This window comes from Hypomesus nipponensis, chromosome 10 (genome assembly GCF_054491055.1).
Source record: "Hypomesus nipponensis isolate SF chromosome 10, ASM5449105v1, whole genome shotgun sequence".
Taxonomy (NCBI): domain Eukaryota; kingdom Metazoa; phylum Chordata; class Actinopteri; order Osmeriformes; family Osmeridae; genus Hypomesus; species Hypomesus nipponensis.
Window position 1 is genome coordinate 13,872,425 of NC_140370.1, and position 24,945 is coordinate 13,897,369.

A 24,945-nucleotide genomic window follows, 5' to 3' on the forward strand; every position below is an offset into this window, starting at 1 on the left:
ACTTGTATGTAGCCTCTCTCTCTCTTGCTTCCTCTCTCTCTCTCTCTCTCTCTCTCTCTCTCTCTCTCTCTCTCTCTCTCTCTCTCTCTCTCTCCCTCTCTCTCACACCACACTAACGCTCTCGCTCACCACGCGTTCCTCCTCGCTCCCACTCTCTTTGTGCTCCTGTCCTCTCTTTCTCGGAGCGAGGGATCATGCATCCTATTTCTCCCTCAGCCTCCTCTCCGCTTGTCCGTTGTCATTTCAGGGTCTCTTTATCAATCGAGTCGTTGTTGCTGTGGTTCCCTATAGAGCTGCTTACCAGAGACTGTCCTGCTCCACTCTGTCTGAAGGACTTATAGACGGGAAAGCAGCTCTCTGCTGAACTGCTGGTTCTGCTGGGAAGAAGATCACTATGGGGCTCCAGGTCTCTGCATAGACCTACTTGTCACCTCTTTTACATTTCAGGACACAATCATTTATCTCTGTGCCCTCATTGCTTCTCTTGACTTCAGGCGGAGTGGATATCTTGCTGTTGGTAAGATTGCATTGCAATGTTAGTGTGCGTGGGGTGTGTGTGCATGTGTGGGTCAATGAGTCAGAGGTATGTGTGTGTGTGTGTGTGTGTGTGTATGCGTGAGAGAGAGATAGTGGGAAATGACTGTGCAATTGTGCAGTGCATTTAAGAGTGTGTGTTTCTGTGAGCATTCAGCACTCATGCCAGAGTGTGTCTTTAGGTCTGCATCTGTGCGTCAATGTGTTTTAGCGTGTGTGTGTGTGTGTGGTGCAGTATCGCTCTTCCTGTTCCAGGAGGGCTTAGCATCTGTTAGACACACACACATACATACACCTCCAAGTCTGCTAGTATCAATGGAAGTAGTAGAGAGAAGTAGAGAGAGGGGGAGAGATTGAAGAGGAGAGTGGACGAAAGAGAGATTTCTTATGATCACTGTAATGCCTCTAAACTCTCACATCTCGCACATCCCACATCACATAAACACACAAACACACGAATACACAAACATGCTCTCTTTTTCAGTCACACAATCCTCTCTGTCTCTCTCTTTCTCTCATGCAAATACAAAACACACTCTCAACACACCATTCAGACAAATATACTCTCACTCTTCATTTTGTTCACAAACACTCACACATCCAAACCGAACACACATTCCCTCCCTCTCACACACACACATTTGTTTCTGATCCCCTCCGCTCCATGTGGAGAGACTGAGAGGGCACTCTGAGCTAACCATTATGGACCTCCTGTCAACCCACGCCTCAGTCTGCCTCCCTCTCTCACACTCCCTCACTCAGGTGGAATTGAAGGAGCACCCGACTATAGCAGCTGACACTGTCACACACCAACTCAACACGGTCTGAACCACCGTCGGACATTCGTCACCTGTCTCTACTCCCTAAACGACAAGGCCCGAGGGCAGCCAACAGTGGATGTGCTGTTTCACTCTCCTGTCTCTGACTGTCCCGGGACTGAAGCGGGCCGGTGGAGAAGACTCTGTCATTCTCGCAAGACCAGTTCCCCACAACTCCTCCTTCAACCCGGTCTGACGACAGCTGAAGCTCGAGGCAGAGGAGGCAAACAGGCTCTTGACGCCCCCGGACTTCCACGGCCTCACCCGAGGACGTCTCCATTCTGACTCCAGCAGCGGGCCATCATGCAGGTGTCCTTCGCATGCACGGACCACGGCCTGAAGGCGCCCAGGAATGGCGAGCACAGCAAGCAGAACGCCACCAGCCCCAACACGACCAGCCAGGCGCGGGCACGCTTCCGCACCGTGGCTCTGATCGCCCGCAGCCTGGGCTCCTTCACGCACCGTTACCACCACAACCTGAAGGAGTCCACCGCCAAACTCACCGGCATGAAGTACCGGTATGTAACCGACTAGGACAGGCTTCCTGTTGAAAGGGACCTACATTAAATGGCCATTTAAACAGATTAAACATGTTACAATGGAATTTATAAACACATTTGAATATAAATTATATTTAAAACAATTATTGGAAATACATTGGAATACAGAAATATTTAAATACATTACTTGAATGTCGGTAAATCAGTTATTAGAATGTGCTGGATATTCTGGGATGATTGATTCACTATAAAAATAAGTATACTTCTTTTCATACGCAGTATTTGATGTGACAAAAAATAATACAAATCCAACAAAGGATGCAATAGTGTACATATTGTATTCATGGATATCAGAAATATCAATGAGATCAAACCAATTCATTTCAAATTGTAATATTTCATGTGTGTGGCCTGAGAGACAGCTTATCCCTTTATTCAAAACGCATCAATCCCGTTAAACGCTGCTAGTTCTCACAGTAATGAGCTACAGTACATGGTGTATTCGAGGGTTGTAGTTGATCAGATTGCACAGGACTGTGGAACCTTCTGGGGGTTCCTGTGTGCCACAGCCTCCATCATGGTCTGTGGATCTCCCTGCACGTCGTTGGTCTGCGGCTATTTATTCTTCCAGTAACCACCCAGAGTGCTGAGGTCTAATGAAGGTGTTCAACAGTAGCCACTGCATGCATGAGTCACTGTGGCACTGACAGGGCTATAGCCATGCATCTGTAATTATCCACAAAGGCCTACCATGCTTGTAGACATGAGTGGACTCGCAACCCAAATATGCTGAATGAAACACAAGCAAGAACCTCTCTGGTCAGTGTTTGAAGTGGATGACATCATCCCCATGTTGTGTGCCACAGCAGAGAGGGATGGAAAGAGAGAGAGAGAGAGAGAGAGAGAGAGAGAGAGAGAGAGGAGGGGTTGGAGAGAGAGAGAGAGAGAGGAGGGGTTGGAGAGAGAGCGATGGAGTTGGAAATGAACAGAAGGCCATGAGAAGGATATAGAGAGATGGCAAAAATAGAAGGATGGAGAGAGAGGGATGCAGAGAGGTATAAAGAGAGGGGGGTGGAGTTGGAAATGGACAGAAAGCCATGAGATGGGAATAGAGAAGACAAAAAGAGAAGGATAGAGAGAGAGAGAGAGAGAGAGAGAGAGAGAGAGAGAGAGAGAGAGAGAGAGAGAGAGAGAGAGAGAGAGAGAGAGAGAGAGAGAGAGAGAGAGAGAGAGAGAGAGAGAGAGAGAGAGGGGTAGGGGTCGAGGGATGGCTCGCAAAATGGAAGCAACTGTGGGAATGTGAGCGGAGTGTGTTGAGAAATGTTTCAACAATCTGCTTGTTCTGGAATCTTCTTCAGTTTCCATAACAACATCGTAATGGTCCATCTCAGTTCATCTGTTCTCCATAGGAAGCCATCTGAGCTGGTTTTAACTGGTATGATCCAACCATGTACTGTGGCAGAAGGTATGATTTAGTTGAGAAAGCTGCTGTGTCCAAATGTCCTGTAGGTCTGGACTCTGGTGCCATCCAGTCCATAGACTTCCTGGCAGTGTCAGAGCCTGTGTTTACTGTAAGATTAGCTCTCATCCATCAACCCAGATTGTGTTTAAGGGAATTAAAGTCAAGCCCTATCAAAACCTCTCTAAATCTCCACTGTAAATATGACAAGGCAGAGAGTCTCCAACTCTCTCTGTACTTTCTGCAGACACTGTAGAGGGTTATTTCTGTGCTTCTCACTTTTTGGCTCTCATTCTGCCACCCACCCCCACCCCTGTGTCTGTCTCCCTGCAAGTCCCTCACAGCTGTTTTCATTGCATGAACCTCACGTGTCTTCAGAAATAAAAGATGAGATAGAATCTCTTTTTCTGGAAAGGAAAAAGAGATAACTCTACAGCCAAATCTGAGTTTTAAAATAGTAAATTATTATTCATATCTGTTATTCTTGGAAGTCCTTGTGCTTTATGAAATTGTGTGTGGTGTGTGTGCGTGTGTGTATGTGTGTTGCCCTGATAGTCTGTCTACAATGTCTAAGTGAGTCAGCCTGTAAAGCCTAACCTGTAAAGAGGGTGAAAGTAATGAAACAGGCAGTAGATCCTCTCACAGTTGTCGTGGATACATGAAATGTGTTTATTTCAATGAGAAATTCTCAGGCTGTCACCATCAGTGACAGTCTCAGCTATATTCCTGTCAGCAGCTTCATAAAAAGAGGAACTGCTATCCCATTATAATTTCTCACCTAAAAAATACTGAAACCATAATCATATAATTTACGCACATTTACACCTAGCTGTGTTATTAGTATCAGTATTATTATCAGTTGTGAGTTACTGAGACTGTATCATTTTCTGAGTGTGGAACTCGTGCCCTTCAGGTCTTAAACTACACTTTCCACACTGCATTAGCAAGGTTGAATGCAGTTGTCTTGGCGATTTCCTTGGAGTTCCACTCCAGTTCTTTGTGCTGCACTGCAGATGTTACTATCCCTTCTGCCTTCTTGGACAGTGGCCTATCACTGATCTGCAGTGTGCTCTGTATGTGTTTGTGCGCATATGAGGGAGTGTGCATGCGTGCGTGTGTGTATTTGTGTTACTGTAAGTTCACAATCTCTGTTTATGTGACTGCATGATGTGTCAATAAATGGAGAAGGTGTCAGAAAAAGGGAGAGAGAGAGAGACTATGACAAACCAAGAGAGAGACAATAAATAAAGAGAGAGCGCAAGAGTGTGTGAAAAATCGAGAGAGCTAATCTCTCAACATGTTCATACACTTCTCCCCATACGGATTCATTAAGAAAGTCCCATTTGACAAATAACCTAATTATATTTCAACAAACGTTCAGGGGTAACCGAGGAGTTAATTCCTCTGGTCTAACACGTCCCGCCCCAGAGCAACCCATTACATTATTGTCCTCTCGTGGATGACCCTCCGACCCCACTGGGTTTGATCCATAATCAAGACTCTCAGTACGACAGCAGGCCTCCTCGACTAGACTTTAGCCACTGGCTTTTATTCAACTATTGAGTAATGACACCATACCCACCCTCAGCTCAAACCACCCCCAAACCCTCTCTCTCTGTCTATTATGATGTCATCTGATCTCTCTCACTGTAACACTGTAACTGCGAAAATTGTGCTCATTTGATGGTAATACTTTGGGTAAGCATTGTACAAGGCTTAAGGATTTTAGTGTAATTGCATCCAGGCCTCATCCACAAGACTGTTTAGTCATAGATGAATGTCAAACAGAAGCCCACCTGGATGAGACTGTCTTCCCTACCGTTAGATATTCTGCTTGCACAGTCTTTTCTGCCCTAGTAAGCTATGATTCATTCTACGCCAGGATGCCAGTGTGTGTTTGTGTGTGTGTTTGGTGTACGTGTTTGGTGTGTATGCGTGTGTGTGTGTGTGTGTGTGTGTGTGTGTGCATCCAGGACACAGATTTATTTTTACTTTCCACTATTTCAATTACACATCAAAAACATCTCCCCCTCAATGAAATAGCTCTCTTAGCATTCTCCACTCTCCACGTATGACCTAGACTGCTAAATAGCAGCACAGTGATGAATAGATCCAATAAGAGTGTTCTTCCACTCTTCGGGGCGTCGGCAATGCAGAACTCAGCTCCAGCCTTGGCCCAAAACACAGACAAACCAAATTGCCCGCCCCTGCATCCCCTGAGCTGCACACAGTACAACAGCTCTCATAAACACAACCGCAGTGTTCTCCAACCCCGAAGCTTAACTCCAGTAATGCATGTTTCACTCCAGTTCCTCCTGGCAATCCCTCCTGCTATCTCGTACATTTCAATATTACAGACCGAGTCGGATGTGGCATCAGTACCTTTTTGAAAATCAAGGGACTGATAAACATGGAAACAGATGCAATTTCCTTGTGCATTTGACATGTTTCCCCATCGAAGAGACGTCAGCTGTTGCTGGGAGCAGAAAGTAGCATCTCATGGCCTCCTCACAGCTCCCAACATCCTGGTTCAGGACACTGGGGCCACTGTCTCTGATTAATTGGGACTTTAAGTATGTAGAAAGCAGGAGGCACTTTTCTTCTTTCTTTCACTCTATCACACACACACACACACACACACACACACAAACTAAGTCCTTTCGGGGATACAGCTGTCATTTCACATGTTCTATTCTGTGTCAATCAGAATACTTTATTTGTGGAGACTGTTTGATCTGATCAGACTTGGTGTTGAGACTTTCTCTTCACTCTCACAGCTCTGTATTATACTGTTTCTGTTCACTCTCTCCTCTCTCTCTCTCTCTCTCTCTCTCTCTCTCTCTCTCTCTCTCTCTCTCTCTCTCTCTCTCTCTCTCTCTCTCTCTCTCTCTCTCTCTCTCTCACTCTACACCCGCTCTCTCTACCCCACCCTCTGTTTCTGTACTGTGCACTTATCATTTGCTCTCAATCTCTCTCTCTCTCTTTCCCCTTCTCTCTCTCTTTCTCCTGACCTCCTGACTTCCCTTCCCTCACTTTTCTCGTCCGCGTCCTGCAGTGACCACAGTCAAGGGCAGGTTTGCAGGCTTTGTCTTCCACTGCATCTCTGCCTTCTCTTTGGGAATCCTTATCTCCACAGTTTTCCTCAAAGTCTCTCTCTTTCTCACTCAAAATGCATATCACAGCTCTATTCAAATTCACCCTCTCTTTTCCTGTCCTTCATAAATTGATAGGTGAATGCCCAGTTAGAGAGGTTTCTGTTGGGACCAGTACCCAGCAACAAGGCTGTCATTCCTTCTACTGAAAGCTGGAAACAGTGTAAGGACTATGAACGATTGCTCTGACGCTGAGACCACAGTCGTTAATAGTTTGGGCACAACAACAGAAGTAAACAATGTTTGTCATTATAGTTTCAGTTCTGTGAGCGTGAACTCTATGTCTATCTGATGAGCTATTTTGCTTACTGAAGATAGTGGGAGACCCATGCTAAAAATAACTCAGAGACACGACAACCGAGGAAGCTTACAAGTGGTGACAAGCTGGGGTGAGGGGGTGGCTTCAACTGACTCATTTGTCATTTCACCCCGAGGCTTCCTTGGGCATGGTCCATGAAAGAGAAATAATGTTTTACTACATCCCTGTTTACACGCCATCATCTAGATTTGATTTGTCTGTTGCAACAACAAAAAAACGTTTATATTTCATGTCCCGTAACCACTCCCAGGGTCAGATCTTCCCTCCTCCTTGTGTCTGCTTTCACAATCCTCCCCTTCTTCCACATGAACATGTTTCCACTTAAAGTTGAGTAATTTAACAGATGCTTTCATCCAAAACGACATAAATAGAGTGCATATAGTCAGTACAGATACAGATCATGGCAGATCTAAGGTTCCAACAGTGTTTTAGATTAGAGCTGAGGGACGCTCTGTGTCTCCAGCCTTTTCCTGGACCTCCACCAGGACTAGATGGAGGTCCTGATCTTAGGAATCCCCATGTTGCTGTAATCCATTTGGCCCTGGCAGTGATGCTGCATACAGCTTCTCTCCAGCCTCCGTCTCTTCAGACTCACTGGCTCACGAACGAGAGACACCCTTCCTGAAAGGGTCTGTAAGAGGTCCAGACACACCCAGTCAAACAGAGGAGGGAAGAGGCGAGGGGAGGACGGGTCAGTTGTGAGTTTGTTCTGGTAAGGAAGGAGGTTAGGGTTCATGGAAGGTCACTGATCACTCATACCAAAACGGATTAGATAGAAAAAGACAGAGAAAGAGAGATGGACTGTGAAATAGACTGACAGAGAGCCCCCTCCCCCCCCCCCCCCCCCCCCACACACACACACACCAAACGCACAGACACATTTTCAGACATGTAACCCAGAAAGATGTCTCGAGATCAGAGCTCCAGTCTGAATCCATAATTCAACACAGGAGCTCATGATATCTCCCTCCTGTCCAATCCTGCACAGTTGTGACTGTCTCATCACCCTGCCTGCCTGCCAGATGGGAGGGGGCCACTGTCCGACCAAACCCTGGGCTTGTCACTGTACGGTTTTGAGTGTGAATGGGTGGATCCTTGGGCTGTTAATTGGGCAAAATGTTTGTGATATTTACAGTGCATTCCATCTTCGGATTGCTCCAGAGAGTGATTACGTGCGTAGCCTGTAACTGACGTCTTTGCCACTGTGTCTGTGCGAAATGGGGTTTGGATCAAGTTGCATCGGTCTCACTTCGCCACAATCATTAGCGATCTGTTTAGCTGCTCAAGGGGGCTGCAGTTCTTTATGAGGTCATTAGTGGTGGTGAACGGATGTCGGCACCGAGAGCCGCAGATGAATGTTGTCTCTTCAGTCTCAGGGAGTTTCAGCTCATCTTGGAGTTGATGCTGTTGTTATTGATGCCATTTGTGGTGCAGTTGTGTTGGAGGCACACATCCCAAGTCTCCCGGTAGTTCCGGCAGTCTCCCGCATTTCCCGAATAGCATTTGCGGCCCTGACGCCTACAAATGCTATACAATCTCCCGGAAATCGAGGATTTTGTATTAAGAGCGAGCAAGAGACTGTCCAATGGTCAGTCATTTTTGGTAGAGACAGGTGCATATCGCGCGTCTTGGGGGGAAGGGGGGTAGTATAGAAGATGCCCACAGACGGCAACCATGCTCTTTCCCTCCATTTCTTCTTAAACGTCATTGACTGACATGTTAACATTGATAAACTTTCGCGACACAGCGTCACGCAAATGTTTTGCTTGAGTTGAAAACTCGTGAGGTAATGGACTATGCTGTCTATTCGTCTTACCGCAGCTTGGAGGAAGTTAAGAGTTAGAGCAGAAAATAAATAAATAAAGTTGCAAAATGAGATGATTGCATCTACAGTAATGAAACAGCAGTCAATGTTTATGATAATGGACACCACAGACGCCTAGACAAATCAATTTTTTATGAAGCAGACAATGAAAATGAAACAATTTCATATCCATTATGTGAATGTGGAGTCTTGCTGGTATGCGGGTTTGTTGGGTTCAAGTCTGAAGGTGAATGAGAGAGTGGGTGAAACAAAGTTTACAAAAGTGAAAACATTCTGTCCTTGAAGTAAAGTTTAGTGTCCTCAAAGGGCTGTATCTTGTCAGACCTCCCCCAGAATCGCCAGGCACAGGCTATATTGATAGATTAGCTACATGAACTGCAATTTTACAGTCAGCTATGAACTCTGATTCACGAATGCATAAAAAAGACAACATACCCAGCAGTATTCAACATTACACATTGAGATGACTGTTGATTTGGAGGTGGGAGGTCAGCCTATTTTATTACTTGTTCTGCTTCAAGCATTACTTTCAGGACAACACATGCTGCATGTTTCTTCAAGAGCCATTTTATTCACCTTATTAAATTCTACACTGACACCAGCTGGGATGGCATGTGAGGCATGTGTGCATGCACAAATATTTTTTTAATCTTTTAACATGTTCAAAATGTGAGAGATCACAAACATGAGGACCAAAAAATCCAAGATTGAACCGTTTTGCTCCTATAGTGTGTGGTGTTTGTCCTCGGGGTTCCCCCCACACATCAGGATTTTGTATGTTCGCGAATCGTAAATATTCATCATTGTCTTGTGGTGTGTACCCAGCATTAGTCATTTACATATTACTTGCGATTTCTCTCCATAGGAACCTGGGGAAATCAGGCCTGCGTGTCTCCTGTTTGGGGCTGGGTGAGTACATTTAATTAGCAAACCGCTGATGATTTCATTAGCATCCATGTGCATCTCGGCTGGGCCCAATGATTCGCTCCAGGTGCCCTGATAGGTGTGTCTATGAGAGCGAGCGTGTGGAGGAGTTGCGAGTAAAGAATTTTTAAAAATGACTTCATGCTGCAGCGTTCTCACCGTAACATCCTCTCCCTTGACTCCATCGACTTCGAGGAAGTGGAGGATCAGGACAGTGCACAGCTGTTTACAGCCTGTTTCATCCTCGATGAGTTCATATTGAGTACAAACCTAAATTGTCATTGCCATAGCACAAGCAGCCTTATCGCCCTCGTTTACCACAACCTCATATCATTATGGGTCAGTGAACAGCCCTGATAGTGGATATGGGATTTTTACACTTACTGTATGTCAGGAAACATATGGGGGAACATTCTGCTAAAACACTGGGACACTCGTAGTAAATACTTTTTTTTTTTAACATGGCTCATGAATACATGATTGTGTGCAGGGCCCTTGAAGAAAAGCTGATCTGCAGCCACTGTGGAACTGTAGGGTAACTGAGGGTCAAGAAAATAAACATAGCCCAGCTCATGTACCGCGGCCTGGGAGAGACCAGGGAAGGCTATGTTTGGTCCCTTCATTATATCTGGTGATGCTAGGTGGTTATGACAGGGACAGAGGGACTGTGGTTGGCCACAACACAAAGAGACCCACAGTCATTCTCATGAGTCACACACACACACACACAAACATGTACATACAAACTGAAAAGAGAGAGGGAGCGCGGGAGAGTGCGATAGAAGGGAAGAGCGATAGAGCGAGAGACACAAATCTGCCTCGGGGTTATTTTGTCGCGGTGCACCATGGGTAAGTACAGTCTTGAGGGCGGGAACATTTCAGCACAGGGCGAAGGGCTGAAGAGGGTTCCACTTGCAGGGATAGAAGGTGATGATGAGTGTCACATATGAGGGTCGGTCAGCCCGTCTCTTTGGCGGTCCCTCTCACCTCCCAACTCATTACATATGAAAAGATAAAGAGAAGTAAGTGGGGAAATGTCGCAGCGACCACTCAAGCGTGGTTAACTCTGCTCCTAGTCTTGGGGCCTAGAATGAAAAAGAGTATTTTCAGCATTTTCCACCCCATCTGTTCCACGTAGCTGACTTTGTGTTCTTCTCCACAGGCACTTGGGTGACTTTCGGTGGGCAAATATCAGATGAGGTAGGACATACTGCATGTTTCCTTCTTAGTATGTAACACACATAAACAATTCACTGTAAACAGTACATCGTCCCTTGAAGCAGGGCCGGCCCATGGCATAAGCGAACTAAGCGGCTGCTTAGGGCCCCTGTGGCTACCAGAGGGCCCCAAGAGCAAATGAAATTACAGTTTAACGTATTTAAAATGTATATATATTCTTTCTTTTTTTTAATCGGCATTGATAAGCGACGCCGAGGGGCCTCCAAATCAATTTTTCTTAAGGCCCCATAAAGGCTTGGGCTGGCCCTGAGCGGCAGATACTGCAAAAGCACATGATTCATGCTGGCATCTGAACCCTTGATCTCCGTGATCTCTGTGTCCCCAACTTCCTGTTGGAACCTTTGAGGAATGAGAACATGTTCTGACTCTATCTCAGCCGTCTACCAAGGGAGCTCTGCCTCCCAGGCACTTCCCACTAGTCATATCAGGCCGGTCTCCTTCCTGTCAGAGCCTGTTAGGGAGGGATGTTCCCATGCTGTCAGTCTCTCAGCCTGCCTGGGAGGAGTACAGCCCTGTCTGTTCTGGGTGCTGGGCAGAACATGACTAGAAAAAGACACACAAACGCCCAAGAGAATAATGCTCTTGCTCATCATAGTCATTTACCAGTGATGTGTTTACGCAGCACACACTTTTATCTAAAGCGATGCACAGGGGTGGGGTTTGAAACTGCAAACCTCATCATCTGCTGTCAGATGTTATAACACTGAGATTGTAAATCAGGATAGATTCTGGTCCAAGTTGATTATTTGACTGCTGTTTGTGGTATTCTTGTCTGTTGTCAGAATCTATAACAGGTAGTACCAGGCAGTCAGCCAGCCAGATATCCAGTCAGCCAGCCAGATATCCAGTCAGCTATCCAGCCAATCAGATATCCAGTCAGCCAGCCAGATATCCAGTGAGATATCCAGCCAATCAGATATCCAGTCAGCCAGCCAGATATCCAGTCAGATATCCAGCCAGTCAGATATCCAGTCAGCCAGCCTGATATCCAGTCAGCCAGCCAGATATCCAGTCAGCTATCCAGCCAGCCAGATATCCAGTCAGCTATCCAGCCAGTCAGATATCCAGTCAGCCATCCAGCTATCCAGCCAGCTATCCCGTCAACCAGCCAGCTATCCAGTCAGCCAGTCAGATATCCAGTCAGCCAGTCAGATATCCAGTCAGCCAGCCTGATATCCAGTCAGCTATCCAGCCAGCTATCCAGTCAGCCAGCCAGCTATCCAGTCAACCAGCCAGCTATCCAGTCAGCCAGTCAGATATCCAGTCAGCCAGCCTGATATCCAGTCAGCCAGCCAGATATCCAGTCAGCTATCCAGCCAGCCAGATATCCAGTCAGCTATCCAGCCAGTCAGATATCCAGTCAGCCATCCAGCTATCCAGCCAGCTATCCAGTCAACCAGCCAGCTATCCAGTCAGCCAGTCAGATATCCAGTCAGCCAGCCTGATATCCAGTCAGCCCTCCCCCTCATGTCTCTGTCTCACAGGTGGCGGAGCAGCTGATGACGATTGCCTATGAGAACGGGGTGAACCTCTTCGACACGGCGGAGGTCTACTCTGGGGGGAAGTGAGTGACACCTCAGATCCAGCCTGCATCAGGGCTGTTTCTGGCTTCATGTCCAAACCCTCCTGATCCAGCCCTGGCCCAGCTCCTGAACAAGCAGACAGTAACAGGACTCACAAGCCCACAAGCTCAACAATGTGCCTCTGATTTCAGTCCAAAAGAAAAGTTTGTCTTGGAAACATGTCTCTTCTTTGCCAGCCCGGCTCAAAGTTAATCAGATTAAGACCTGATGTCAATGTCAAGGTTAAGACAGAGGCTCTTACTAACATGATATGGCAGACTGCTGCCTTTATCTTCTGCTACTTTCTTAAGGATTTTCATCTGAGATTAGTGGTACAGATGTGTGGGAGATAAGGCACACACACACACAAAGAGACACACACACACACAAAGACACAAAGACACACACACACAAAAAGACACACACATACACACACTGTGGCGATGGCATGAAAGTAAATCTCCTTGCTCTGTTACAGAGCGGAGATAATCCTGGGAAACATCATCAAGAAGAAGTGCTGGAGGTATAATGTATAATCTTGTGTGTGTGTGTGTGTGTGTGTGAGAGAGAGAGAGAGAGAGAGAGAGAGAGAGAGAGAGAGAGAGAGAGAGAGAGAGAGAGAGAGAGAGAGAGAGAGAGAGAGAGAGAGAGAAAGAAAGAAAGAAAGAAAGGAAGAAAGAAAAAGAGATGGTGGATCCAGCATCCATCTTTAGGGTGGGTTGCAATGACGATCTTTGCCTGAGAGGAGATTCAAATTATCCCCAGGAAATCTCAGTTTATCGCAGCTCCATCGCTGAAGAAGCCAATCCTCCATCTCGCTATCACTATACCATGCTGTAACCATGGCAATCACTGAAAAGTTTAGAGAAGCTTTTCTGACCGCAGCCACGCAGAGGCTCAGAAGCGGCCCAGTCTGTAGGCGGCCTCAGTCTGTAGGCGGCCTCAGTCTGTAGGCGGCCCAGTCTGTAGGTGGCCTCAGTCTGTAGGCGGCCCAGTCTGTAGGCGGCCTCAGTCTGTAGGCGGCCTCAGTCTGTAGGCGGCCCAGTCTGTAGGCGGCCTCAGTCTGTAGGCGGCCTCAGTCTGTAGGCGGCCCAGTCTGTAGGCGGCCTCAGTCTGTAGGCGGCCTCAGTCTGTAGGCGGCCCAGTCTGTAGGCGGCCTCAGTCTGTAGGCGGCCCAGTCTGTAGGCGGCCTCAGTCTGTAGGCGGCCCAGTCTGTAGGCGGCCCAGTCTGTAGGCGGCCTCAGTCTGTAGGCGGCCTCAGTCTGTAGGCGGCCCAGTCTGTAGGCGGCCTCAGTCTGTAGGAGGCCCAGTCTGTAGGCGGCCCAGTCTGTAGGCGGCCTCAGTCTGTAGGCGGCCCAGTCTGTAGGCGGCCTCAGTCTGTAGGCGGCCTCAGTCTGTAGGCGGCCCAGTCTGTAGGCGGCCTCAGTCTGTAGGCGGCCTCAGTCTGTAGGCGGCCCAGTCTGTAGGCGGCCCAGTCTGTAGGCGGCCTCAGTCTGTAGGCGGCCCAGTCTGTAGGCGGCCCCGGCTCAGGCAATTATTGATCTCATACTTTTATGCTGCGCTACACCTCTGTGAAATTCCCATCGGAAAATCCCTTCTCTCTCCTCATGTTAGCCATGACTCCTCTGTAAATGTGGAGGTTAATTATTCATCCTTGATGTGATTGGATCCGCAGCGGATGTGTCTCAAGTTCAGAAACATCCTCCATGTTTTGATTTCTGGAGTGTGAACGAGTCTGCTACTGTACATAATGCTGTCTGTTATCCTCCAGACTTCTGACTGATCTTTTGGCCTCCATGTCTGTCTCTCACCGTCTGTCTCTGCCTCGCTGACAATCTCGCTGTCTGTCTGTCCTGTCTGTCTGTCCTCTCCCACTGTCTGTCTGTCTGTCTGTCTGTCTGTCTGTCTGTCTGTCTGTCTGTCTGTCTGTCTGTCTGTCTGTCTGTCTGTCTGTCTGTCTGTCTGTCTGTCTGTCTGTCTGCCCTCCCTCCCTCCCTCCCTCCCTCCCTCCCTCTGTCTGTCCTTTTCTCCCTCTGTCTGTCTGTCTGTCCTTCTCTGTCTCTGTCTGTGTCTCTGACCTTGCGGTCTGTGTGTGTTTCTTCAGGAGATCCAGTCTGGTCATCACCACCAAGCTCTACTGGGGAGGAAAGTAAGTACCTGCCTCAGCACCACACCAGGAAGCCTCCTCTTCCACACTGTCGCCCAGCCCAGGGCCATGAAATTGGATCCAAACTGCCTCCCTACACGTCAACGCCAGAAAGTCCCATTGGCAACAGGAAAGCGACGTGTGAGGAGAGAATTGTTCAAATGCTCGGACTGCCTAGTCTGCAGTCTTGTTGACAGCCTAAAGAGCTCCTGGTGTGCGTTAGTCACACTGCCTTCATCTCCCCACGGCTGTACGGAGCCACGGGGGAAGTTAAACAAGCAAGTACATCAGACCTCTAATATGCTGCTCAGCTCTCGAGGAGGCTGACTGAGACAGTTGTGGTTCCCCTCTCAGCCGGTGGGGACTGGGATCATTGTTGGGTCAGGACGGGAGTGTGGTGCAGAGTCCCGCCCAGGAGAGCTGGCTGCGACAGAGGAGTAGAAAGCCAGCTCTTTGGAGAGCGGAGACGCTGACTAAATAACCGTCTAGCAAGCAGTTTGAGGACCGGAGAAGCTATCTGCCAGTTTGCAGACATGTACACACGCACACATAATAGAAACGCATGATAAATACAGACACATTGAGATACACACACATACAGCTGGTGGAGATGATAACCCTCTTGATTTCAAATTTTGCACTGGTATGTTAATTGGACAGTCTCCTCTGAGCCAGTATGAATGACTATAAGATGTAGAAACTGCATTTGTGTGTGTGTGTGTGTGTGTAAGTGTGGGTGTGTATGTGTAGGTCTGATAGATCAACAGACATCTGTGGACAGACAGACAGGAAGACACTTTTGCAAGGTTGTTTTGTCCTTGAAAAACATACATGAATATGTTGAAGAGTTATTGATTTGTAGCTTGTGAGAGGCTTGCACGAAGTATTCTGATGTGTTTGTGTGTGTGTGAATCTGTGTGTGTATGTACGAGTGTGTGTGTGTGAATATGTGTGTGTGTGCTCACACGTCTATTCCTCCTCTCTTTCAGAGCCGAGACAGAGAGAGGGCTCAACAGGAAACACATCATTGAGGGTAGGGTGTGGATTTCCTCTCCTTCATCTTGTCCTCCACACCACCCCATTACTCCTTGCCCTAGTACTCGGCCATAATCCCCATCTTTCATCTCACTCCCTCTCTTCTCTCTCCTGATTGATTTTTTTTCTCCAAGCTTTCAGCTGAGCTGGACCTCCCCTCTGAAACACCTGTACCGATCTACCCTCAGGCCCCAACACTGGCTGACGTTCAGCTTGTCTATTTGTTTTGCTTGTCTCCAACCACCATGGGTGACATGATAGCACCCACAAAACGCATTGAATCCTCTCTTCCCTCTCCTTCACTCCCCATCCCTCCCCTCGCTTCCTTTTCGTCCCCTCCTCTCCCCTCCTCTCTCCTCCCTTCACCACCCCTCCTCTTTCCATCCCTCCCTTCACCTCCTTTGCTCTACTATACTCTCCTTTCCTCCCCAACACTCCTCTCCCCACCCCTCCTCTCCCCACCCCTCCTCTCCCCAGGCCTCCTCTCCCCAACACTCCTCTCCCCAGCCCTCCTCTCCCCAGCCCTCCTCTCCCCAGCCCTCCTCTCCCCAGCCCTCCTCTCCCCAGGCCTCCTCTCCCCAGCCCTCCTCTCCCCAACACTCCTCTCCCCAGCCCTCCTCTCCCCAGTCCTCCTCTCCCCAGCCCTCCTCTCCCCACCCCTCCCCTCCCCTGGTGTCTTGGTGCCTGGCGGTCCTGTCCAGAAAGCGGTGGTGCACTTCTAGCGGTGACTCAGCTCTTCCACACTGTTATTAACATTCACATCAGACTCCCCAAAGTAAAGAGCGACAGATGGTTTGTCGCCCAAAAAAAAAAAAAGAGAGAGAAAGAGGAACCAAGTAAAAAAAACATTGAGAGAGAGAAAGAGAGAGAGGAGTGGGTGAGAGAGAGAAAGTGGTGTGTTTGAATTGGAGTTTGAGTTTTGTGAATGTGCTGGTGAGGGTAGGCAAGGTAAAGAGAGAGAAAGCGACACGGAGAGAGAGAGAGAGAGAGAGAGAGAGAGAGAGAGAGAGAGAGAGAGAGAGAGAGAGAGAGAGAGAGAGAGAGAGATTGCACAGACCATTAGCTATAGCCCAGCTGCTCTGTCCAGAGGATAGATGACTGTGTGGGGAAACCCTCCTCCCTGTCACCGCTGGTGTAGCGGATGTCACTGCAGGCCTGATGGATGGCCAAACAAACTGGGCGAGAAAAACTCCTGCTGGCATTATTTCTTATTGAGTCTTACTGCAGGATAATGTCCATTGTGTCCAGTGGTTAAGAGACTCCAATGGTAGAATAGCAGCCAGGCTGAATGTAGAAATGGAGCAGTTTATGGGTTATTTACTAGGAGGAAAAACCTGACACAAGTATATGATCAGGTAACATTGCAGACAGTGCTGAAAGCAATCTGTGTGTAGGGTTATCCATGAAAAGAAATCTGCATATTGCCCCCACAGTTTAAAGACTTCCTCTCACAGTACATCTTTGTTTACCTATGCTTTCCAGAAAGAAAGTCAGAGCTGTGAAATCTGTGAAAACTGCAAGTCATGGATGTGCAGACTGAGATTAGGGTGCGTGTAATGGGTGTTTCTGGGATTATTGCCCTTCTGATGACAGTGCAGGGATTAAGACATTTGAATGGTGATGGGGAGAGCACTACGCCCTCTGTGGATTTGCTCTGATGACTATGACACTAATCTCTCACACACATACAGAATATACACACACACACACACACACAGATACAGAACATACACTGTTTAAAGATACACTCAAGAGGCAAGAGCGTATTTTTCTCCTCCCACCTCTCCTTCTCCTGGGCTACATCCCTCTCCTCTCCTTTCATTTGTCTGTGGAATCCTCTGTCTGTGAATGGGCCTGATCTGTCAGACAATACTTCATTCATCTTTCTCTCTCGTCCCCCTCTCCTCTCTGCTTCCCCCTGTCTCACTTCCCTCAGGATTCCCAGAGTAAAGCCCAAAAATGGACTAAAAGAGAGAAAGAGAGAGAGAGAGAGAGAGAGAGAGAGAGAGAGAGAGAGAGAGAGAGAGAGAGAGAGAGAAAAAGGAGAGAGTGAAAACTCTAAAGCTCCCTGCTCATCCATCCCTTTCTTCACCCAGCAGTTGTTGCTGTCTGGCGTCTTCCTTTCCTGTAGCGGGCGTTTCCTTCCAACCCGTCGCAGCCTATCCTCCTTCTCGCCTCTTCCTCAGTCTTTCGTCCTTGCTCTCCGTTTCTCTCGGTCTCCCTTTTCATTGCCCTCTCCCTCTGTTTCCCCTTAGGTCTGAGAGGCTCCCTCCAGAGAATGCAGCTGGAGTATGTGGACGTGGTCTTTGCCAACAGGCCCGACACAAACACTCCCATGGAGGGTGAGTGTACAGGGACTGGGAGCTGGGAGCTGGGAGCTGGAACCAGACACACAGCATTGTGTCTCTGGTTCTGTTGCCCTGTCTCTCTCTGTGATCCGTGCATGTGCGTGCCTGAGTGTGCGGGTGGGTGGGTGGGTGGGTGTGCATGCGCGTGTCGTGTATGTTGTGCCCCCACATACCCCTCCCTGTTCTACTGAAACAGGATTATCTGCCCCCTCGGGGTAGCTGGTGTATTTTTGGGTTGGTCTCAGTGGATAGACAGACCCTACTGTGCTCTCTCTCTCTCTTTCCCCCTCCTTCTCTGCAATCTCTCTACCTCTTCTCTTCCTTTTACTCACTATCAACCTGAGGATCTGTTCACTGTTCCTATAACCCTTCTCTCTGCATCCCTTGTTTTCCTTGCTTATCACAGATCACACCTTCACACTCCTGACCCCCCCCCCCTCTACCCCCTCTCTCTATGTCCGTCTTTGTCTTTCGTCTCTGTCCCTTTCTGGGTGTGGTTCATATTCCAAAACCAGGCCCCGGACAAACTCTCTCAGCTCGAGCCATGCCTCTCGCTGAACCCCAATTGAGCCAATGGGAAGCCAATCTGTCATACTTACCATGCATAGACTCAGCCTGTCAGCACCACTGCTGGTCAATGGCAAACAGTTAGCCTCGCAGCCATGAGTACACACGGATGATGGGCTGCCTCTGTCTGGAGATGGGCCCCTCCCACAACACTGTGACTTCTGATAGATAAACAGACAGAGAGACTTCTACCATGTACTGATATTGAGACTGACAGATCCATTGAGACTCTGGAATGGATGGATGGATGGATGGATGGATGGCTAGATGGATAGATGGATAGATGGATAGAAAGAGAGAAAGAAAGAAAGAAAGAAAAAAAGAGAAAGAAAGAGGTGTGTACAGCCTTCCACAGTGATAGAGTATTTTGCATTCATGTCCATTCACCATTACAGTACAAGGTCACTGTCTGATTCATCATTCTGAAGGTCACTCTCTATAACCAGAGGTAGAGAGCTTGAGAGCCCATGCATACACAAGTCGATTGACCAATGAGACACTCAGGATTAAACTCAGCTTCACATCACACCCACACACTCTCCCACCGCAAAAAAAGGGTGAGTTCAAATTACTGTTATTTATCACGCAGTGATTTCTTTTTTTTGACACACATACTCACACCTACACACATACCAACAAACAAAGAATAAAGTGGGTGTTCGGAGGAAGAAAAGTGCTATGAATGTAAAGTACCATGGAACAATTAATTATAGCTTGTTGACGTAGATGATCATTTTGGCCTGTAAAATGTCTATTGTTTACACAGGATGTGAGAAAATACTTTCCTATTTATTTACAGAATGCGTACCGAGTTTACAAACGATCAACGCTTACTCGCATTTTCAGTTTGCTACTTTAACGGCTTCCGAGCGTGTGTGGGAGACGACCCGTGTCTCCTTCTGGGAACGTGGGGTGATGTCACGGGTAAAAGTCTGGTTTTGTTCCCATTATCCTCTCACCCCGCTCTCTGGGGCTCTCGCACCCCCTCTCTGGGGTTCTCGCCCCCCCTCTCTCGTGCTCTCTCACCCCTCTCCCAGGCCTCTCGCCCCCCTCTCTCTGGCTCTCTCCCCCTCTCCCAGGCCTCTCGCCCCCCTCTCTCGTGCTCTCTCCCCTCTTTCTGTTCTTTCCCCCCGGTCGCTGAGACAAGGGAGCGACCAGGGACAGACAGCATTCCCCGACTGATGCTGTGGCTCTGTGGTTGTTTCCAGTGGGGCTGTCAATTACGGATTGTGTTTGACTTGAGGGTTAGAGGGCAGCTGGCTTCCGGACAGACCTGACATGTTGCCAATAGGAACATCTTAGTGATACACATACTGAAAGCATCCACAAAGAGCTGACTGGAGCATGGCAAACTGCAGTTGTCGATCAGAAGTACACTCCCACGATCCGGCTTCAGGATTCTAGTTTCTTTGATAAAGCTTGCAATGTTTAATAAATCCCTGGGAGACAATAGAGTCTCTGAGTCAGAAAACTAACCAAGCTGGAAGGAGAGGAGCTAGATGGAGGCATACAGCCGCTGACAGAGGAAGAATAAATAAAAATTATATCATATCCTCAAACAACTGCTATATCCAGCTCCCTATTTCCCTCTCTTCTATAAAAAAAGCATAGCTGTCACAGTGAGCAGAGACTGTTCCTTCACAACCATCTGATGCTTGTTTACAGACTCCCATTGTCCTGTTAGCTCCTGCCTACACCACCTTCTCTGCCTGCCCTCACTGGGAGCCTCATCCCAACAGAGAGCTAGGGAGATGAGGAGTGGGAGTGAGAGGAGGGAACATATGTTAGAAAAATGCTTTAATGAATAAGGCTTGGAAGTGTGGAAGAAAACAAGAGTTAAATGAAAAGTAGCAGCCCACGGATTGTTGTTGTGTGTGTGTGCATGCATGTGTATGTGTATATGTATGTGTGCATTTGATGTAGTTTTGGTTGCAAAGGCAGGTGAAGTGGCTTGGCCTATTCTCTCTCTCTCTCTCTCTCTCTCTCTCTCTCTCTCTCTCTCTCACAATCTTAAAAAAATATGTCATGTACGATTGGTGCCTGGGGAAAGCTGAAAGTATCCACTATTGAGACCATTGTGGAGTGCAAGGTTTTTTTGTTGTATTCTATTTGCTGTGTTTCTGATTTTATCATAGACATTGCAGTAATAACCCATTGTGTGTCACCAGCTTAGCCCAGGTAAATTTACAAGTACGCACATTCTGATCAGCAGTGTTTGTTTCAAGATCCCTGGCTTGTCATCCTTCTCTACCCTTCTTCCCTCCCCCTTTCCTTCCCTCCCACCCTCTTTCTCAGAACAGATGTACTGTTGTTCTTCCCTGACATTCTCTCCTCTCTACCTCCCACCTGCCTCACCCACACACACTTGTTCGCTCGGCTATGTTTTGGCTCAGAGAGCGAAAAGACTGGGGAAAAGATACGAGGATTTTTTTAATCACACACTGTAGGTTCATGGCTCCCTGCTTTTCTATTTCTCCCGTTTTTCATTCCGCAGTTAACAAACACTTCATCTGTGTGCAATACGAAGCTGAGAATCGTACTCTCGTCTCCCTGAGAATCCCATTTAGAGATTAATTGGTTTTGGTCTCCTCCTGGTTGGTTATACCCCTTGTTAAGACGTTGTTTTCCCCAGTACTTGAGTTATTTCAGTCTCCTATTGGAACTGCTCTCTAAGGGTCTCCTCCTCCATCACCTGAACTAGCCTGCTGCTAGCCTCAAGCACAAACACAGGCTACAAAGGTCCTCCACGGCTGACTTCAGCCCCCCTCAACTGTTACTACTGTGATAATAACCATAGCAAGATGCCACTTCCACAGTCACCCTTTTTTACTCGGTGCATTCACTCTCTTCTCCCTGCAGTATTCAGTCACATTAATACTAGCTCTGCCTTATCTGCTATGAAGCTATAATGGTTCAACTCAAATCAATCGAAAGAGGATGTTCACTCTCTCCGTTTTTTTTGCCTGGTCTAGTTTGTTTTAAACGTTTTCCTTTTAGCCGTTTGCCCCGAGGCTGTCTTTAATGGGTTCCAACTGTTGTCTTTTTGCTGAGACTTCTTTGGCAGTTATATTCCAATCTGAGTAGAACTGAATGTACATTGTTATGAATCTACTTGATGTGTCAACCTGACCTCAAAACAGAAATAGAGTGCCGTTTTCAATCAAGTTGGAAATCTAATTTCACCGTCCATGGCTGGAAAAAAATGTGATTGTCTTGTTAAGCTCCATGTGTGTCTTTGAGGTAATGTCCGTGAAAGGCAACTGTGTTTGGATAATGAGGGAAGCTGGCACCCTCCACTGTCTAAAACCTGGCCCTACAAGTCTGACCTCACTATAACCCCCTCTCTAGGATTTGCACACAGCACTGAGCCATCTATTGCCTGACAAACGGACAAAACAGCTCTCCTCTGGTATTGTTGGCGATGGTGATCTCTTTACTCTACGGCTCTCTTTTGTCATGCATTGGTTTTCTGTGGAGAATGATGTGTAAGTGTGTTGGTTCTATCTCTCTGCAGAGATCGTGAGGGCAATGACCCATGCGATCAACCAGGGAATGTCCATGTACTGGGGAACTTCACGGTGGTCTGCTATGGAGATCATGGTAGGTGGGAACAGCATGGTTTCATAACGCATCAAACTAGCTGAAGCAGAATTTCCTCAGTGAGCAAAACAGTAGGCTGTTTAACGGGTCAAAACTTTAGAAGGAAAAAAAAAGCGAATGAAGTCAGTAAAGTTCAGGCGCAGTCTAAGAATGCCAAGGTATCTTGAAGCTTGACATGAACTGGAGAGTGCATTCACCCGTCACTTTCAACATGTTACCTCTGTGTTCGACCGCCCCCAAATCCCTCTCTCTTCTCATCACTCGGTCCCTCAGGAGGCCTATTCTGTGGCGAGGCAGTTCAACCTGATCCCTCCGGTGTGTGAACAAGCAGAGTACCACTTCTTCCAGAGGGACAAGGTGGAGACCCAGCTGCCTGAACTCTACCACAAGATAGGCAGGTGGCATCTGTCCTGACCGTTCATGCGAAAGCCAAATGATTTAGAGTCTTTCTCGTCTGACAAAGAGTCGGGTACATATTTGGAAGCCAGCCTGATACTGATTGCCGTGTATGTTTTTGCAGGTGTGGGGGTGGTCTCTTGGTCTCCTCTTGCCTGTGGAATCATCACTGGGAAATATGAGAACGGTGTCCCTGAAACCTCCAGGGCCTCCATGAAGGTACTGAGTACATCTGGTGTTCAGGTGACGTGTTGTTATTACGAACTGTGCTGTCAACCGCTTATGTATCTCGTATTTGCTTCATATTTTAGTTTGTTCCCCCCTCTCTTCCGTCTTTTTCTTGTCCTAGCCCTACCAGTGGCTCAAGGAGAAGATAGTGAGTGAAGATGGAAGGAAACAGCAGGCTAAGCTGAAGGAGCTGGCTCACATCGCTGAGAAGCTGAGCTGTACCCTGCCACAGCTGGCCATAGGTATGAAGGGATGGCCTCCTGTCATCTGTAGCGGTGTACAAAAAACTCTCAAAAAGTTGTAAAACTAAATGCTCTTGTTGTGCAGAAAAACTACCATCCTTAGTCCTTGGTGGATTTTCCATGACTTTAATGTAGTCTACAGGCAGACAGAGGGAGGACAGCTCATCAGCACCAATCTCCTTAATCACTTCCTCTTTGAATGCTCCAGACAAACCCTTATCTGTTAACTTCACCTTAACCTTCAGCTAATCCATTTTACAGCTTAGAGATGAGACCCTCTTTAAACGCTTTTAATGTTCTTTCATGCTCTCTCCTTCTTTCTCTCTCCCTCTTTGTAGCTTGGTGTCTGAGGAATGAAGGAGTAAGTTCAGTGTTGTTGGGAACTTCCAACCCCACACAATTAACAGAGAACCTTGGAGCCATACAGGCAAGGAACACAGCTTGGCTAAATATACCTTCTGAAACGTGTTTTAGGTTATCTTTGGTTGCTGTTTTACTTATTAAGAAAATATCTGGTGCAGAGAAAATGTATTAAAAAGCAGGGACATCGGCCAAACAATATAATTTTCCAAATTGATTACAATAGTTGATTTACCCTTTAACAATGTGCAACATTTAAGTGTTATTTGTGTGTGTTTTCTTGTTTGCATGGACTGCAGGTCATTCCAAAAATGACAGCAAACATTGCTACAGAAGTTGATCACATACTGGGAAACCAACCTCGTAGTAAGAAGGACTACCCCCACTAAGAGAACACACACAGAGAACTGGAACCCAAGAAGCTGGAGACTCTCTCAGCCATAGCACCTCAAAATGTGTGCCCGACCTTGTGTGTGTGTGTGTGTGCGCGTATGTGTGTGCGTATATGTTCTCCTGTCCTTACCGAGGTCAACCAGTACTCCAATGTTGTGATATCTGACCTCCTTAACAAAGCACGCATGTTACAGCTATGCCACAATTACAGCTAAACCCAGTTTATTCAACCTAGGACGCTAAGAGGCAAGTCATTACATAAAACTATCATGTCCTAATGTCCAAAGGCTGTATGGTCAATTCAAATGAGTTCCACCCCTCAGGCTACATTCTAATGCTTCACAATGAATGCATCTATAATGAATGTGGATGCCCTATCAATGCGGTGATCTTGTCAAAGCCAAGAACTATGTCCATGAGGGAGGGACTTTTGATTGGTGGGCAAGACACATCTCTACATTAAACTTCATAAATTAGTGATTAACACATTATTACATTTAAAAAAGACGTCTAGAAAACAGAAATGTACAAAACCATGTTCCCCTGCAAAGTAATGGAATCCTGTTTCATTTTTATTGTCATCAATCTCATATTGCTAAAATACCAACAGAGCAAAGTTGGATTGGAGGATATTTCAAAACAACTATAAATGGACTGTTACACTGACTATTTTCATTGTATGTGCAACTGCAGTAGCTTGTATATTGAGCAGTGAAATGTATTACAATACCATATTTTTGATTGAAAGAATGCAGTCATGGTTTACCCTTGTGTATGCATTAAGCAAGTAAACAATTGAAGATAAGCTGTGCCCAGAGGCTCCTAAATGTATTTTATTGTTGTTGTTGATTTGTACATATATAAATAAATATCCAGTGTGAGTGTCTGTAGCCTGTGAGTTTTCAATGAAAACTTGGTAGTTGCTGGAAACGTTATTATGTGTTTATGTATGGAAGCAAATTAGTGACAATGTTTGAATTTAATAAGGCATTCAATACTTAATATTGAAATGTAATTGAAATATGAATTTATTTAAATGTTTTAAAACAAATATGATTAAAAGTTCAAGGTTCAGAAATTCAGGCTGCTCAAATTAGAATGGTAAAATCATATCCCCCAAAAAATGATTTTCATATTCCAAAAAACATGTATTCAGTTCCAGATTTTTGGGGTTGAAATATTTTGGCTCCATTTATTTTCCCTAAACTCTTTTGGGCTCTACATTTTCAGCTCCAATTTTTTCACCTCAAATTATTTCTGATCCAAATGTTTAGCTTTTTCTGCCACGATTTCTTTTG

The 24,945-nt window shown here is 46.8% G+C and overlaps 1 protein-coding gene across 1 annotated transcript; it reads left to right on the forward strand.

Moving 5' to 3' along the window:
- Positions 1-24,533, forward strand: kcnab1b (potassium voltage-gated channel subfamily A regulatory beta subunit 1b). Its single transcript, XM_084707997.1, has 15 exons — positions 1-517; positions 1,297-1,870; positions 9,473-9,516; positions 10,694-10,731; positions 12,255-12,334; positions 12,811-12,855; positions 14,437-14,481; positions 15,468-15,511; positions 17,769-17,855; positions 21,943-22,028; positions 22,302-22,422; positions 22,549-22,643; positions 22,774-22,894; positions 23,233-23,321; positions 23,554-24,533. Exons 2-15 carry the CDS (start codon positions 1,656-1,658, stop codon positions 23,641-23,643), a joined length of 1,200 nt encoding a protein of 399 aa, XP_084564123.1. The 5' UTR covers positions 1-517; positions 1,297-1,655; the 3' UTR covers positions 23,644-24,533.
- The last annotated feature ends 412 nt before the right edge of the window (positions 24,534-24,945 follow it).

Excerpts from the sequence above, each read along its gene's own strand:
- kcnab1b (XM_084707997.1), top strand. The coding sequence starts at position 1,656 with ATGCAGGTGTCCTTCGCATGCACGGACCACGGCCTGAAGGCGCCCAGG. Across the intron at positions 22,029-22,301 it reads GGTCTGCTATGGAGATCATG|GAGGCCTATTCTGTGGCGAG; the intron begins GTAGGTGGGAAC and ends TCGGTCCCTCAG. Across the intron at positions 23,322-23,553 it reads AGAACCTTGGAGCCATACAG|GTCATTCCAAAAATGACAGC; the intron begins GCAAGGAACACA and ends CATGGACTGCAG.